Source organism: Scleropages formosus, unplaced genomic scaffold (genome assembly GCF_900964775.1).
Source record: "Scleropages formosus unplaced genomic scaffold, fSclFor1.1, whole genome shotgun sequence".
Lineage (NCBI taxonomy): Eukaryota > Metazoa > Chordata > Actinopteri > Osteoglossiformes > Osteoglossidae > Scleropages > Scleropages formosus.
This window is the reverse complement of record NW_021641053.1, coordinates 114,859-131,825: the sequence shown is the minus strand read 5'-3', so window position 1 is coordinate 131,825 and position 16,967 is coordinate 114,859. Positions and strand designations below refer to the sequence as shown.

General features: G+C 44.6%; 1 protein-coding gene across 2 annotated transcripts; it reads left to right on the top strand.

Annotated features, from left to right (window-relative positions):
- Positions 1–1,775: 1,775 nt before the first annotated feature.
- Positions 1,776–10,837, top strand: LOC108937528 (cytosolic phospholipase A2 gamma-like). 2 transcript variants are annotated; one of them, XM_029249613.1, is made up of 15 exons: positions 1,776–1,841; positions 3,062–3,099; positions 3,325–3,436; positions 3,667–3,809; positions 5,070–5,268; positions 5,451–5,556; positions 7,875–8,015; positions 8,101–8,178; positions 8,304–8,348; positions 8,442–8,558; positions 8,841–8,987; positions 9,318–9,407; positions 9,572–9,729; positions 9,852–10,020; positions 10,290–10,837. In XM_029249613.1, exons 2-15 carry the CDS (start codon positions 3,062–3,064, stop codon positions 10,439–10,441), a joined length of 1,695 nt encoding a protein of 564 aa, XP_029105446.1. In that variant the 5' UTR covers positions 1,776–1,841; the 3' UTR covers positions 10,442–10,837. The 2 variants fall into 2 exon arrangements, with proteins under 2 accessions (XP_029105446.1, XP_029105447.1); XM_029249614.1 differs by having other exon boundaries at positions 1,779–1,828.
- The last annotated feature ends 6,130 nt before the right edge of the window (positions 10,838–16,967 follow it).

Here is a 16,967-nt window from a genome sequence, read left to right as displayed (position 1 = left end):
ATAGCCATGTTACCAAGCTGCTTGTGAAACACCATCACATGGAAGTGAAACACCAGGGGCGTCAGTTCACAGAAGGGGCCATCAGAGCGGCTGGACTGTGGATTGTTGCTGGCAAGAGGCTGGTGAGTTCTATCCTTCATCGCTGTGTAATATGCCGAAAGCTCAGGGGGAAGGTAGAAGTGCAAAAGATGGCTGACCTCCCTCCGGAGCGGCTCAACACATCTCCACCCTTCACGTACGTGGGGCTGGACATATTTGGACCATGGTTGGTGGTCACTCGACGCACTTGTGGAGGTGCAGCGCAAAGCAAAAGGTGGGCCATTCTGTTCACATGTATGAGTACCAGGGGAGTACACATCGAAGTTATAGAGTCCATGGATGCCACCAGCTGTATCAATGCATTGCGGAGATTCTTTGCAGTTAGAGGCCCCGCAAAGCAGCTTAGGTCAGACAGGGGGACTAACTTCGTCGCTGCCAGCGCGGAACTGGGCATGGGGTGTCTTGATGAGAGGCAGACCAGCATCCTGAAGTATCTCCACAGCAACGGCTGCACATGGAAGTTCAATCCCCCGCACGCCTCCCACATGGGGGGAGTGTGGGAGCGTATGATTGGGGTGACACGCAGAATATTAGACTCTATGCTTTTACAAAACAAACGCACTCACCTGACACATGGGGTTCTGTGTACCCTGATGGCAGAGACCTCAGCAATAATCAACGCAAGGCCGCTGGTCCCCATCTCATCGGATCCCTCCTCACCAGTTCTGCTATCCCCTGCCATGCTCCTAACTCAAAAGCCAGGCCTACATGTTCCACCAGGAATCTTCACTGGAAAAGATCTCCTGAAAGGCCAGTGGAGGCAAGTGCAAACGCTTGCGAATGAATTCTGGGGCCGTTGGAGAAACGAATACCTAAGCACGCTCCATTCAAGACGCAAGTGGCACAGAACGCATCGGAACCTGCAACCTGGGGACATTGTGCTGTTACACCAAAGTCAAGCGCCTAGGAATGAGTGGCCAATGACTCTGGTCACGTCAACCTCTCCAAGCAGCGATGGAAAGGTCCGCACAGTTGAAGTACGGACGTCATCTCAGGGCACCTCGAAGACTTACCTGCGGCCCATCTCCGACGTCGCCCTTCTGCTGGAAAATGACTGGGAAGGACGGGATTGAAAAGGACAGAGGGAAAACAGCTTAAATTTAGTGGCATTAGTCATGCCAGACGGGGAGTGTTCTGCCCGCAGATTTGTTTAGTTTATGTGATTAATTGCTTTGTTGAGCGGAACCTTTATTTCCGTAAGTTATACGCAATTTGTGCACATGCGCTATTTCCATGATGCGCTACTGTTGGGATAGGCATAGTGGAAGCGTCTTGAGTTCTGTGTGCTTTTCCTACGCCCGTGGAAGCAATAACTTTTCATTCGCATTTTCACATTTGGAGACAATAAAGGAGCAAGACGCTCATAATCCTGGCTCGTGAGAATCGAGTTTGGCTTGCTGTTAAACTGCGTTAACGTACTGGGTGTGCACAACACGCAGGGAGAACAGTACATACAGGTTTTTCTATTAACCTTTCTGTAGAAAGATGACTCATTTGGGTGATGATGAGACCCTTGATTGTACATGTCTGTTCCAAGGACTTTATTTCAATTTGACAAGGGAACCTGAGTGTTGAAATGGAAATTTTCCAAAAAATTTGACATTCATGGTTGAGCAATAGTTGAGGGTACGGTACAGTATATATACTCCCACTGAAGTTCACCTGTTGTTCATCTACTCAGAGAACTCAGCTTCGATCCAATTAAAAACACGACAGACAGAAGCTAACGGTAAGAACAGAAGGTAAGATGAAAATTGTTACATATTTTAACATTAAGATATCTGGTTAATGTTAAGATTTAATTGTAGAAGTTTGCTTCTTGTATTGTAATTGTCAAATGTCAAAAGTTCATTGAAATGACTGTATTTTTGTCTAAACTACCAAATATTGAGGCATCTTTGCTTTCAAGGACAGAATTTCAACAGAATTAATTTTATAGTTTTGGCGCGCATGCAACTTACCATGGTATGAAACAGTGCTCGTACACAGAAACATTCAAGGACATAATTTGCAATTTTAAATAAAATTACTCATCTGTATGTATTTGCATTTTTTTGGTGTACAAATTCTGTCTCTTCTGAACTATTTCTGCTCTCTTCTATTACTTAGAAAATATATACACAGATACAGAAACACACACACACACACAGTCTAAAGCCACTTGTCCCAAGTGGGGTGGTGGCGAGCCGGAGTCTCACCCAGCAACACAGGGTGCAAGGCTGGAGAGGGAAGGGACACACCCAGGATGGGACACCAGTCTGTCACAAGGCACCCCAAGTGGGACTTAAACCCCAAACTGATTGGAGAGTAGGCCCTTGCCAAACCCACTGTTCCACTGCACCCCCCTTATAAAATATAATTAAATATAATATAAATATAACAATAATTCCATTGCATTATAAAAATAAAAAACTGACTGAATGCCAGAAATATTTTTTTGCCTCTGCAATTCTCATTATTTTTTACAGCACTGATTTTGAACATACGTATATATATATATATGCAGAAGAATATTTATTAATATTTTAGCCACTTCTCTCCCTTACCATTGCTTTATACTTTTAGAACAGAAATGAATATATGGAGTCGAATTGAAATACAAGGTAATTTATCTAGGCACAAATTAAAACAACTTGGATAAAATTATACCGCCTTCATGGATTCTCAGCTGAAAATCTCAGTTAGGCCTAAAGCAAGACCAGATACTCAAAATAGTATTCAAAGTAAGAAGTGGAATACATTTTTCTTAAATAAGATACAGAAATTTGGCTTAAGTTGATTTAAAATTAAGAATTAATTTTGATACAGGTAAGAGCCATGCAAAAATAAAAATGTTTAACCTCTTGTTGTAGATACATATATAGTCTCATATTAATCAATTGATTGGATAATTATAAAGTCAGAAAATAAATGGTAAGGTCATTTTCATGGTTGCACGTTGACTTTCTTGTTATAATTACAGATGACTGACAGGAGCAGGGATGCTGCATCAGTGCAAAGGTAGCCCTTAAATATTGTATATTTTCATGTTTATGATTTCAAAATTAATTAGTGATTAATAGATAGAATAACACAACACTGAAGTGATGAGGCCAATTCATATTCAGTACATTAAAAATAGCTTGTCTTTGTGTCAGTGTGAATTTAGATGTGATAAAGCTGCCCAATAGATGAAATTATACTAATGAGAAAATCTGCTGTTTTCCATTTTCCTTCCTCTTTTAGGGAGTATGTGCGTGTGTCTAAATCCCTCAATCGGAAGGAGGAGCAATATGTTAAAGAAAGACAAGCGATGGTGGAAAAATGTCTGAAAGACAATGGAATTAAATATAAACAGGTATGTACTCCATGCAAACCTGAGCCTTTCACCCTCTTTGTGTTGAGGGTGCTGATCATGAATAAGATTGATCTCTACCGGAACTGTACTGCTGCATTTAAATAAAGACTGTGACCTCAGTGTCCTTCATTTACTGACTTAAGAAGGACACAAGAAAGTCAACAAAAAATTTATATTTGGTCCACCGCTCAGTCTTGACTTTTCTTCTTGTTCCACACTCCCTCCCACAGGAACATGTCCCTGTCATTGCTGTCCTGGGCTCAGGAGGAGGTGAAAGGGCCATGGTGGGACTGCTGGGCTCTTTGGCTCAGATGGCAGAGGAGAAACTGCTGGACAGCATCACCTATCTGTGTGGAGTGTCAGGATCCACTTGGTAAATGGAGAATATGTACACCTGATTACACACACACACACACACACACACACACACACACACACACACACACACACACACACACTTTCTGAACTGCTTGTCCTATATGGGGTCGTGGGGAACCGGAGCCTACCAAGCAACACAGGGCGTAAGGCTGGAGGGGGAGGGGACACACCCAGGACGGGACGCCAGTCCGTCGCAAGGCACCCCAAGCGGGACTCGAACCCCAGACCCACCGGAGAGCAGGACCCGGTCCAACCCACTGCTCCACCGCACCCCCTTTGATTACACATGCAGTAACAAATAAATAAACATTAGCAATACATATACACCCTAGACAGGACACCAGTCCATCACAGGGTAGCCACATACAATTACAGTCATACCAATTCAAGAGAACTGCATATCTTTGAACTGAGGGAGGAAACCAGAGCACCCAGAGGAAACCCACACATAACTCCACAGACTGAACTGGATTTGAACCTACACCCAAACAGCTGAGATGCTGTGTGGCTACAGTGTTACCATGTTGCCCACATCTAATAACTAGAGTTCATGAAATAAATGAACCCCAGAGATGTTCTGAACAAAAAAGTATAATAAGAGGGTGACACAAGGAGTAGCGCTACCACCTTACAGCACCTGGGTGGTGAGAGAGAATGTGGGTTCTTTTCTAGTCAGTGTGGGTTAAGTTTGCATGTCCTTGTGTCTGTTTGGGTTTCGTCCAGGTGCTCTGGTTTCCTCCCACAGCCTGAAAGTGTGTAGTTCAGGTGAATTGTTGACTCTAAATTGTAAATTGTGAACTGGACGGTGTCTGTGCAACCATCCTGCAATGGACTGGAGTCCTGTCTCGTGTATTACGCCCCCCCCCCCACCCCCCGCTTTGCACTGAATGCTTTCAGTGCAGACTCCAGTTCACTACAGCCCTGCTCAGGATAGAAGGTTTTTGAAATTGGATGGATGGTAGAATAATATAGTTATGATATACATAAGTGTGTGGCAAGATGAAGTGTGTGTATACTAAGGTTGCTTAATAAAAGCGCTAATTTATTTTTAAAATGCTCAGGAGTTCAACAGAAAGGGGTGCAGACAGGTGGGGATTCTGCTCTTTTTAGTTTCATTTTTTTTGGAGTCTTTATCCAACTGCTACTACACTTATTTACTTCAGTTTCTATATGTCTTCAAGGCTCTGCATCACTTCATAGTCTTTCTCTTGAACTTTACAAACAGAAGATTTGATTTGTGAATTATCATTTTCAGGTGCATGGCATCACTGTATGAGGACCCCAAATGGTCTGTAAATGTCGCTGCTGACAAGAAAAAAATTGTGGACAGACTCTCAAATGGAAGTTTCAGTAAATCAGACATGCTGAAATGGCTAAGTGTAGCTGTGGAAGATGAGAATTACTCACTGACTGATTTTTGGGCTGCGACTGTTGTTTACAACATCATAAAAGAGGTCAGTGACGAAAGAAAAACACACAATGAGGGACGGTGTAATTGCTGAGTGTCAGGATTCCACACATTTGCATTAAATTAATTTTAACACGTATTTAATTATTTGAACTATTTAATTTTAAGATGTATTAGAAAATTGCATCAGCTGTGTGATATTCTGTTGCATCATTTTTACCCCGATAGATAGATAGACACCATCTCTCAGAACAGGAAGCCAGAGACTCAACCAACCCCTATCCCATCTACACAGCCATCGACAAGGGACTGAAAGAAGACAATCAGACAGCACGTATGTACAGTACATGTTGTGCAGATCTGATTATTGTTTCGTTGAGTTGGCTCATGTTCTCAGTCCTGGTCCCCCCTGTTCACCATGTTTACTTCTATTTATATCATCTGATCTTTTAATCAATTAGTCTAGCTTGAGCAGCATGTTCACTAAATGGTTTGATTCTAGACAAGCATTTAGTTGATCATTATGTGCAGTTCTATGGAAAATATTTGTACTCTTGCAATAATGAGAAGTAAATTTTCAAAAACGTGTCTATTTTAAATCACTCAGTCCTGATGTAATATAGTACTCGACCTATTCAATCTGTAAATGAGACAGCAGGGTGCATTGGTTTGAATTTTTGGTTAGAGGCTTTGGAGTTGCAGGTTCTAATCCCACCTTCTCCTGTAGTGCTCTGAGCTAATAATTTTTCAATTATTATTCAAGTAAAAGGGAGGCATTGTTTGTCTGTCAGTACAGCAGGAAAACTAGACAATCCTGGCTGAGCACAACATTGGCAAAATCTCTCATTTCTCTTGTTTGCCCACTAATAATTCCCATGAGGCTGTGGTGGAGCAGTGGGTTTGGCCACGGTCTGTTCTCTGGTGGGTCTGGGGGTCAAGTCCTGCTTAGGGTGCCTTGTAACAGTCTGGTGTCCTCTCTTGGGTGTGTCCTCAACCCTTTGTGCCCTGTGTTGCTGTGTTATGCTCTGGCTCCCCATAACCCTGGTTTCAGACATCTGATCTTTTAATCAATTAGTCTAGAATGAGCAGTATCTTCACTAAATGGTGTGATTCCAGATAAAGTAGGTAGGTGTTCATGACATGTATGTGTACACACACACACACACACACACACACACACACACACACACACACACACACACACACACACAATATCTACAACTGCTTGTCCCAAGGCAAACTGCAGCCTAACCCAGCAACACAGGGCACAAGGCTGAAGGGGGAGGGGACTCACCCAGGGTGGGACACCAGTCTGTTGCAGGGCACCCCAAGCAGGGCTTGAACTCCAGACCCACCACAGAGCAGTCTCTGGGCAAACCCGCTGCACCACCGCACCCTCCTTTATAAGGTGTAGCTTTATGCAAAGTACACACATTCATGCAATAATCATCTCACTCACACACACACACACATACACACATACACACACATACACACACACATACACCTGAAACCACTTGTCCCATACGAGGTCACAGAGCCTAACCCAGCAACGCAGGGTGAAAGACTGGAGGGGGAGGGGACACACCCAGGACAGGATGCCGGTCTATCACGGGGCACCCCACGCAGGACTCGAACCCCAGACCCACCGTAGAGCAGGACCCAGTCCAACCCACTGCGCCACTACACCCCCTTTCATTCAATAATGAGAAGCAATTTCTTTTTTTTTAAATTTCAGTATTTTATATCAATCAGTCCTGATGTAGTATAGCACTCAGCTTATTTAAATTATGAATGGGACAGCAGGGTGCATTGGTTAGGGTTATTAGGCAGAGATTTTGGACTCCCAGGTTCTAATCCCACCTCCTGCTATGGTACCCTAATGCATGGTACTTATCCTAAATTGCTCCAGTGAATAACACTACTCAGCTGTATGAAAATGGCTAAAAAACTGTATGTATCTTAACATCATGAATCATTACTGGACAAAGGTATCAACTAAAACAAAAAGAACACACCTGCAGCACCTATTTTCGAAGATCTTTAATATAATGTGAACGCGCTAAGAAAGATTCTTACCTTAACAGGAAATATTCTAACTACTTAAGTTCGTTTTTTTTTAAAGCCACTATGCTGCACACATCCTTCTTCCCCTACCTAATCTCTGTCCTGCAGCAAGAATTATTGTTCAAGTAAAAGGAGGCTGCTGTTTGTCTGTCAGTACGGCAGAAAAACTAGACAATCCTGCCTGGTAAAGGAGAAGGCAGAAACAACACTGGCAAAGTCTCCATTTCTCTTGTTGGCCCATTAATCATTCCCTTGACATGTCTGAACATGGAACATACAGGGAGAAGTTTTTACGACCCAAAAAAGACTCACAAAATTAGAAAAGAAGGTACAGTGTTAATCTACTTAGTTATTTACACATTTATACAGTTTAGCAATTTTCAGGTAATTACCTTCCACAAGGATACTAGAGTTAGAGGTGGGATTCAACCCCACAACATCTGGGATAAAAGGCAGCAGCTCAAACCTCTTCAATACCTTTTCTGCCAGAAACCATTTTTAAATGTACTGTTGGGTATGATTTGTCTTTTTTTAGGAAAGTAACAGTTTGTAGAGGTTTAAAATGAGTCCGTCCCTGTGTTACAGCCTGCTGGTTTGAGATCAGTCCTCATGAAGCTGGTTATTCCCATGTGGGGGCCTATGTGGACACATCCCTCTTCGGAAGCCAGTTTGAGAACGGAAAGCCCAAGACGCCCCCCAAGGAGGAAGACATGTTGTACCTACAAGGTGCTCTTTGTGCTTCTTCTTTTAATAATTGAACTGTTCCAGAGACACCGAAGTGTGTAAGTAAACCTCAGTCATGTCTCTGCAGGACTCTGTGGCAGTGCTCTTGGAGATGGGAAGGAAAACATAACGCAAATATTACAGTGGATTTGGGACTGGATTCACAGTAAGCAAAACATTTATTTGACCTCACATTTTTAAGTGCCAATTTTTCTCTTCTGTATTCTGCTCTCTCTGTCATTTTCATTTTGGCCAAAGGCTGCATTTAATGAAATCCCTTCAATTTTTCAGAGCTGCTTTCTCACTTCCAATCAACGAATAAGTCAGAAAATTCAGGTGAGATGCTGTATTTATTCAATGTCTTGAGTTTTTTACATTCAGTTCGAACTGTTAATATTTCTGTAACGTCTATTTTCTGTTTTTTAAAAGCCCTCAATGAGGACCCTGCATACAAAATGTTGGAGCGTCTGGTGCAGCTGCATGACTCTTTTGAAAATGACGATAAAAGTGTCGTTCTGCTGGAGAAAATAATAAAATTACAACAAGGTACTAAGTGTTCTGTTTAATACTAATACTGTGACCGACACCAGTTCAGTCAATGCAGAACAAATGCGACATTTTGTTATGTATATATCATTGTTATTTTACATAATCTTGCCTACAGCATTTTTGTTTATCATATCAAACATAATACATGAAATACAGTATATTATTTATTAGATTTATAATTTAATTGACTGATTATTAATAGCTGTTTTGAAACATGAAAAATAGTTTGAAAATGATTAAATGAAGGTGTCTAAACGAATTCCATTTTGTTTTTGCCAGAAAGCAACACAAACTCTTCAAGAGTTCGTGTTCTGCAGAAAAATGAGTGGCTGAAGTTGAATGCAGAGGAGAGACAGACATATGTTGCAGATCTTTCCATTGAAATCTGCAATGCCCTCGAGGGATTGTTTGGTCCTTTGAAAGGAAGTAAGTAGTTTCCCATCAGAAGTTATACCATGTTTACAGTAAGCTGTTTAGAAAGTTGCATTTCTATAATATAATTTTATGTTCAAATGCGTGTATGAGGGTTTTGAAGCTGGTAGTGTAGTTCTTAGAGCTCCTGCCTTTGGACCCACAGGTTGGTATCTTCCTCCAGCTAAAGTACCTTGAGGAAGGTACTTACCATAAATTACTCCAGTAAAAATGTACAACTGTTTAAATGGGTAAATAGTTGCAGGGGGCAAAACAGTGTAAGTTGCTTTGGAGAAAAACATCAGCAATATGCAAACTGATTTCTGTTTTCTCTTTTTAACACAGTTCCAGATATAGTGCGGAAGACCATAATAGCTCTTTATAACTGGACCTGGGGCACCAAATTCAACTTCCTGTACAAGTACCCAGCAAAAGGCAAGTGTGGTTCTCATCTCTTGGTGCCTGTTGCTCTCTGTTTTTCTCCAAACTCTCTAACCACTGAGCTGGAGCCACAGCCTGAGGACAAACTGTCTTTACCTTCACTAATGGATGTGGCCTGATACAGCAGTAAAGCATCACTGGCTCTGCTCTGTGTCCAGAGGTAGAGCACATCCCGGCTGCTCTGCTGTCAGATGAGAAGAGAGACCTGGAGGATGCAGGAATCCTGTTGAACTCACCCTATGTGGCTGCTTTACGGTCGGAGAGGAAGGTGGACCTCATTCTCTCCTTCGACTTCAGCAGTGACGATCCCTTCCTGGTGAGAACAGAGTCAATATTTTAATACTGTGAATTTCTTTCGCTACACCGGCATTCTGGTGGATGCTGTGATGTGTCTCATTTGAATTACATGTAGCAATGTCACTACTACGATCTCTCCAGACAGTGAAGAAAGCTGCAGATTACTGTAAAGAGGCTGGAAGACCATTCCCCTCCTTGGTCATAGAACCAGGAGAGGAAAAGAACCCTAAAGACTTCTATGTGTTCAAAGACAACACAAAAGCGCCCATCGTTGTCCACTTTCCGCTCTTCAACACTGTCAACTGTGGAGGTTGGGTCATATACCATCCTATCCCATCCCATCCCATCGGTTTTAAATACAGTGCTTTAATGATGGAAAATGTGTATCTACCATATTCCCTCGTGGCTGTTAAAATATTTCTTTTAAAACAGGAATCTTATTTTAACACATGAAAACACATTAAAACAGGAAAAATGCTATCTTCAGAGCCAATTGATATCTAGCTTTCTATGAAATACTGCTTTCAGGTTTCTTCCGTCTTCTGATATTCTAATAGCTTTTCTCCATGTCCCTCTCAGAAAAGATTGAGAAGTGGAGGAAGAGGTACAAAACTTTTCAGGGTCCGTACAGCAAGGAAATGATTGAGGACCTGCTGCTGGTGTCCAGTCGGAATGTGAAGAACAACAAGCAGAAGATCCTCAACGAGATCCAGGCAGCGTGTGCACGCTGATGCTTCAGAGGCTGATTTTCCATCAACTTCTTTTCGAATCATTTCAAAATTAACCAGCATTTTATTCTTTTCTAATCAGAAAAAAACCTTTGCTACCATTTATATCCATAAGTATAATCAATGTCTAGCTTTCAGCTCATGAGACAACATTGTTACCAGATTTATTCAGCAGTTCATTCTTTTGCATTTCTAACCCTAGTTTCATCTTATTCCTAAAAAGTAATGTATCCATCTATCAGCTTTCAGTAACTGTTCATCCAGTAAAGATCTGGAGCCTATGGTGACTAACGTAGAGCTTAAGCTGGGTTACAACCTGGATGGAACTCATGGAGTTGTAAGGCAATCACACACTCAGTCTGCCTCACAGGTACACACACTGTGGGCAATTTAGATTCACCAGTTCATCTGACATACAAGACAAGCGGTTGTTGGAGAGGGATGGATGGATGGATGGATGGATGGATGGATGGATGGATGGATGGATGGATATGGGTGGAACCTGTAGCACCCAGAGCTCAGGACCTGTAAGGGGAAAGCACTGAATTTGAACTAGGTCAAGCTGTATCTTTCTGAGTTTGGCAACAGGTAAATCTTTTGCATTTTATTCTTTCATCCATCCATCCATCCATCTTCCTCCGCTTTATCCGGGGCCGGGTCGCGGGGGCAGCAGTCCGAGCAGAGTACTCCAGACTTCCCTCTCCCCGCACACCTCCTCCAGTTCCTCTGGGGGAACCCCAAGGCGTTCCCAGGCCAGCCGGGAGACATAGTCTCTCCAACGTGTCCTGGGTCTGCCCCGAGGCCTCCTCCCAGTGGGACAAGCCCGGAACACCTCCCCAGGGAGGCGTCCAGGAGGCATCCGGAACAGATGCCCGAGCCACCTCAACTGGCTCCTCTCGATGCGGAGGAGCAGCGGCTGTACTCCGAGCTCCTCCCGGGTGACTGAGCTCCTCACCCTATCCCTAAGGGTGCGCCCAGCCACTCTGCGGAGGAAACTCATTTCTGCCGCTTGTATCCGCGATCTCATTCTTTCGGTCATGATCCAGAGTTCATGACCATAGGTGAGGGTAGGAACGTAGATCGACCGGTAAATTGAGAGCTTCGCCTTACGACTCAGCTCCCTCTTCACCACAACAGACCGGTACAATGACCGCATTACTGCGGACGCCGCACCGATCCGTCTGTCGACCTGCCGCTCCATTTTTCCCTCACTCGTGAACAAGACCCCGAGATACTTAAACTCCTCCACTTGAGGGAGCAACTCCCCCCTAACCCGGAGGGAGCAATCCACCTTTTTCCGACTGAGAACCATGGCCTCAGATTTGGAGGTGCTGATTCTCATCCCCGCCGCTTCGCACTCGGCTGCAAACCTCCCCAGTGCACGCTGCAAGTCTTGATTCGATGAAGCCAACAGGACCACATCGTCCGCAAAAAGCAGAGACGAGATCTCGCGGCCACCAAAGCAGACACCCTCCGTTCCCTGACTGCGCCTAGAAATTCTGTCCATAAAGATAATGAACAGAATCGGTGACAAAGGGCAGCCCTGGCGGAGTCCAACATGCACCGGGAAAAGGTCTGACTTACTGCCGGCAATGCGAACCAAGCTCCTGCTCCGGTCATACAGGGAACGAACAGCCCGTAGCAACGAGCCCCGAACCCCATAATCCCGAAGTACCCCCCACAGGATGCCACGAGGGACACGGTCGAATGCCTTCTCCAGGTCCACAAAACACATATGGACTGGTTGGGCAAACTCCCACGAACCCTCCAGCACCCTAGTGAGGGTATAGAGCTGGTCCAGTGTTCCACGGCCAGGGCGAAAACCGCATTGCTCCTCCTGGATCCGAGGTTCGACTATCGGTCGGATTCTCCTTTCCAGTACCCTGGCATAGACTTTCCCAGGGAGGCTAAGGAGTGTGATCCCCCTGTAGTTGGAACACAATCTCCGGTCCCCCTTCTTAAAAAGAGGGACCACCACCCCGGTCTGCCAGTCCAGAGGCACCGTTCCCGAACTCCACGCGATGCTGCAGAGGCGTGTCAGCCAAGACAGCCCCACAACATCCAGAGACTTGAGAAACTCGGGGCGGATCTCATCCACCCCCGGAGCCTTGCCACCGAGGAGTTTTTTGACTACCTCAGCAACTTCAGCCAGGGTAATGGACGAGTCCCCCTCCGAGTCCCCAGCCTCAGCTTCCTCTACGGAAGGCGTGTCGGAGGGATTGAGGAGATCCTCAAAGTACTCCTTCCACCGCCCGAGAACATCCTCAGCTGAGGTCAGCAGCGCACCACTTCCACTGTAAACAGTGTTCGTGGAACACCGCTTCCCCCCTCTGAGTCGCCGGACGGTTTGCCAGAATCTCTTTGAGGCCGACCGAAAGTCTTCCTCCATGGCCTCACCGAACTCCTCCCAAGCCCGAGTTTTTTGCCGCGGCGACTGCCAGAGCCGCGCTCCGTTTGGCCCGTCGGTACCTGTCAGCTGTTTCAGGAGTCCCATGAGCCAACCAGGCCCGATAGAACTCCTTCTTCAGCTTGACGGCATCCCTTACTTCCGGTGTCCACCACCGTGTTCGGGGATTGCCGCCGCGACAGGCACCGGAGACCTTATGGCCGCAGCTCCGAACCGCCGCACCGACAATGGAGGAGCGGAACATAGTCCATTCGGACTCAATGTCCCCCACCTCCCTCGGGACCTGGTTGAAGCTCTGTCGGAGGTGGGAGTTGAAGACCTCTCTGACAGGGGCCTCCGCCAAACATTCCCAACAGACCCTCACTATGCGTTTGGGCCTGCCAGGTCTGTCCAGCTTTTTCCCCCGCCATCGAATCCAACTCACCACCAGGTGGTGATCAGTTGACAGCTCAGCCCCTCTCTTCACCCGAGTGTCCAAAACATATGGCCGAAGGTCAGAAGAAACGACTACAAAGTCGATCATCGACCTCCGACCTAGGGTGTCCTGGTGCCAAGTGCACTGGTGGACACCCTTATGCATGAACATGGTGTTCGTTATGGATAAACCGCGACTAGCACAGAAATCCAATAACAACTCACCGCTCGGGTTCAGATCAGGGAGGCCGTTCCTCCCAATCACGCCCCTCCAGGTATCACTGTCGCTGCCCACGTGGGCGTTAAAGTCCCCCAGTAGAACGACAGAGTCCCCAGTGGGAGCGCTTTCCAGCACGCCCCCCAAGGACTCTAAAAAGGCCGGGTACTCTACACTGCCGCTAGGCGCATAAGCACAAACGACAGTGAGAGACCGTTCCCTGACCCGAAGGCGTAGGGAGATGACCCTCTCATTCACCGGGGTAGACTCCAACACATGGCGGCTGAACTGGGGGGCTATTAATAAGCCCACACCAGCCCGCCGCCTCTCGCCTTGGGCAACGCCAGAATAGTGGAGAGTCCACCCTCGATCGAGTAGAGTGGTTCCAGAACCCAAGCTGTGAGTGGAAGTGAGCCCGACTATATCTAGACGGTATCTCTCAACTTCCCGCACCAGCTCAGGCTCCTTCCCCGCCAGTGAGGTGACATTCCAAGTCCCAAAAACCAGAGTTGGCGCCCGAGGTTTGAGTCGGCCGGGCACTCGGCCCCGACCACCGCCCAACTCACAATGCACCGGCCCCTTACGGTTTCTCCGGCAGGTATTCTTTCAAATACACAAAATACACTTCTCATCTTTTTATAACAAAACATGTTATAAAACACATCAGCATTTAAAATAATAATTTGTCAGTAATTTATTGTTTTCTTGCTGTGCTTTAGAGTTCTCTACTGAGCAATGAATATTTTGTACAATTTCCCAACTTATGAAAAAAATAAACCAGATGATTTTACCTTTGTTCAGTTTCTTAATACGAATGCCATTAGAAGTATTCAACCGAAGAAAAGAAAAACGTGACGCCATTTATTCCTGGTATTAGTCCAAAAGGGGCATAAACTAACAGCATATTCTCCTCTCAAATGAAACAACTGGCTGAAATTGGGACTTCATGAACCAGGAGGGGCCAGGGGACTCATAGTAGGATGCCGTACTGATGAACCCATGTTTAAGACTTACCGGAAAGTTACAACTTATGCAGGACTACTAGAAAATCTTCAAACTCTTTACATGGTGCCTGAATCACCCCCATATCCCTCATGCTGCAATCAAATTACATACCTAAATTTTTCATTGTCTTCTCCAAAATGGATGGAATCAGTGTACTCTCTCTGCTACAGTGAAACTTATCGACAGGTGTTCCCTTCTTCGACATCAATGATCTTGACTCCTCTAGCTAAAAACTCACTCTAGCCCACATTATAATGTATATATGGCTGACAAATGCATCACTAGAGCTGCTCCGAGCTATCTACAAGAGTTGATCTTCCGTTACACCCCAACCAGACTGCTACGCTCTTTTTGTCCCATGCACAAAAAGTAAAGCACGGAGGTTCTCGGTTCTGGCTCCGTTGTGGTGGAACGACCTCCCCCTCTCACTCAGAACTGCTGAATCTCTGTCCACATTTGAAAAGGGTCTTAAAACTCTCCTCTTCCAGACTCACTTCGCCCGTCATCTCTTAAGTTCATGTAAGGTGCAGATGTTCATGCACAATAATTTCAAGATCACGGCTGGATAAACCTTTACACAGCTATTCCTGTAATGTAACGTAAATGTTTATATGTATCTCAAAAAAAAATATTACTAGGAAGGTGGTCAGGAATCGTCGATATTCTGATAAAGTTTTATGCAGCTACTCGTGATGATCACTGGTTCATATGGTGGAAAGAAACAAACTAACTGTACTAAAGAATCACACGACTGCATTTATGTCTCTTCTACTAATATAATGCACACATCGTATTTTCTACGAGATGTACATCGCTTTGGAAAAAAGCGTCTGCTAAATGAATACATGTAAATGTGTTTGTTGAGTTTCTTATGTCCTTCTTAAGTCAGTAAATAAGGGACATTGAGATCACAATCTTTACTTCAGTACAGTAGTACAGTTACAGGTAGAGAACATCAATCCGATTCATGATCGGCACCCTCAACGCAAAAAGGCTGAAAGGCTCAGGTTTGTGTGGGGTACATACCTGTTTATATTAAATTCCATTGTCCTTCAGACGCAGGGGTGTGGTGGCGCAGTGGGTTGGACTGCAGTCCTGCTCTCCGGTGGGTCTGGGGTTCAAGTCCCGCTTGGGGTGCCTTGCGACGGACTAGCGTCCCGTCCTGGGTGTGTCCCCTTCCCCCTCCGGCCTTACGCCCTGTGTTACCGGGTAGGCTCCGGTTCCCCGTGACCCCGTATGGGACAAGTGGTTCTGAAAATGTATGTGTGTGTCCTTCAGACAGGGAGGGTGTAGTAGTGCAGTGGCACAGTGGGTTGGACTGGGTCCTGCTCTCTAGTGGGTCTGGGGTTCAAATCCCCCTTGGGGTGCCTTGCGACAGACTGGTGTCCTGTCCTGGGTGCGTCCCCTCCCCCTCCAGCCTTACATCCTGAGTTGCTGGGTTAGGCTCTGGTTCCCCGCGACCCTGTATGGGACAAGTGGTTCAGAAAGTGTGTGTGTGTCCTTCAGACATTTTTCCTCCACCACTTGTCTCCCTTTAACATATTCCTCCTCTTTTGGATTGAGGGATTTAGACACACTCACATACTCACTAAAAGAGGAAGGAAAAAGCAAACGACAGCTTTTTTCATTAGTGTATTTTTACCAGTCTATTGGTCATCTTTCTCACATCTAAATTCACACTGACACAAAGACAAGCTATTTTAATGTACTTAATATGAATTGGCCTCATCACTTTAGTGTTGTATTACTGTATTGAAGTTTGTCACTAATTTCTTTTGAATCAATTTTGAAATAATGAACATAAAAATATACAGTGTCTAAGGTCTCCTTTGCACTGATGTAGCATCCCTGCTCCTGTCCGTCATCTGTAATTATAACAAAAGCCAGAGTATAACCATGAAAACTGTTTTGTTATTTATGTTCAGATTTTATAATATAATGGATCAATTAATATGAGACCATTTATGTATCTACAACAAGACATTAAACAAATTGTTCTTCTTGCATGGCTGTTATCTGTATTAAAATGACATTTAACATATATAGGAGAAGATGCATCCCATGCGTATTTTACAATGGCTGCTCACAAAGATCCAGTCCAATCGACTTCACCCTGAAGCCACAGAGAAAAATATCCAGCATTGCCATCACACATCTTCATGACTTAATCTTAAATAATCTTAAAACCAATTTCTGTATCTGGTGTCAGAAATATGTTTTATTTAATAGATGTAGTCCAAACTGAGATTTTCAACTGAGAATCAGTATAGAAAATATAATTTGGTCAAAGAATAATTTTAATTTATCTCCAGATAAATTACCATATATTTCTGTTGGACTCAGAATGGTATGAAGCTCAAGGAACACCAATTCATCCGAAAAATGGTAAGAGATAGAAGTGGCTACAGTACTAATAAATATTCTTCTGCATAGATGTTTCAAATCAGTGTTGTAAGAAATATTGAGATAATTTGCAAGGTAAAAAC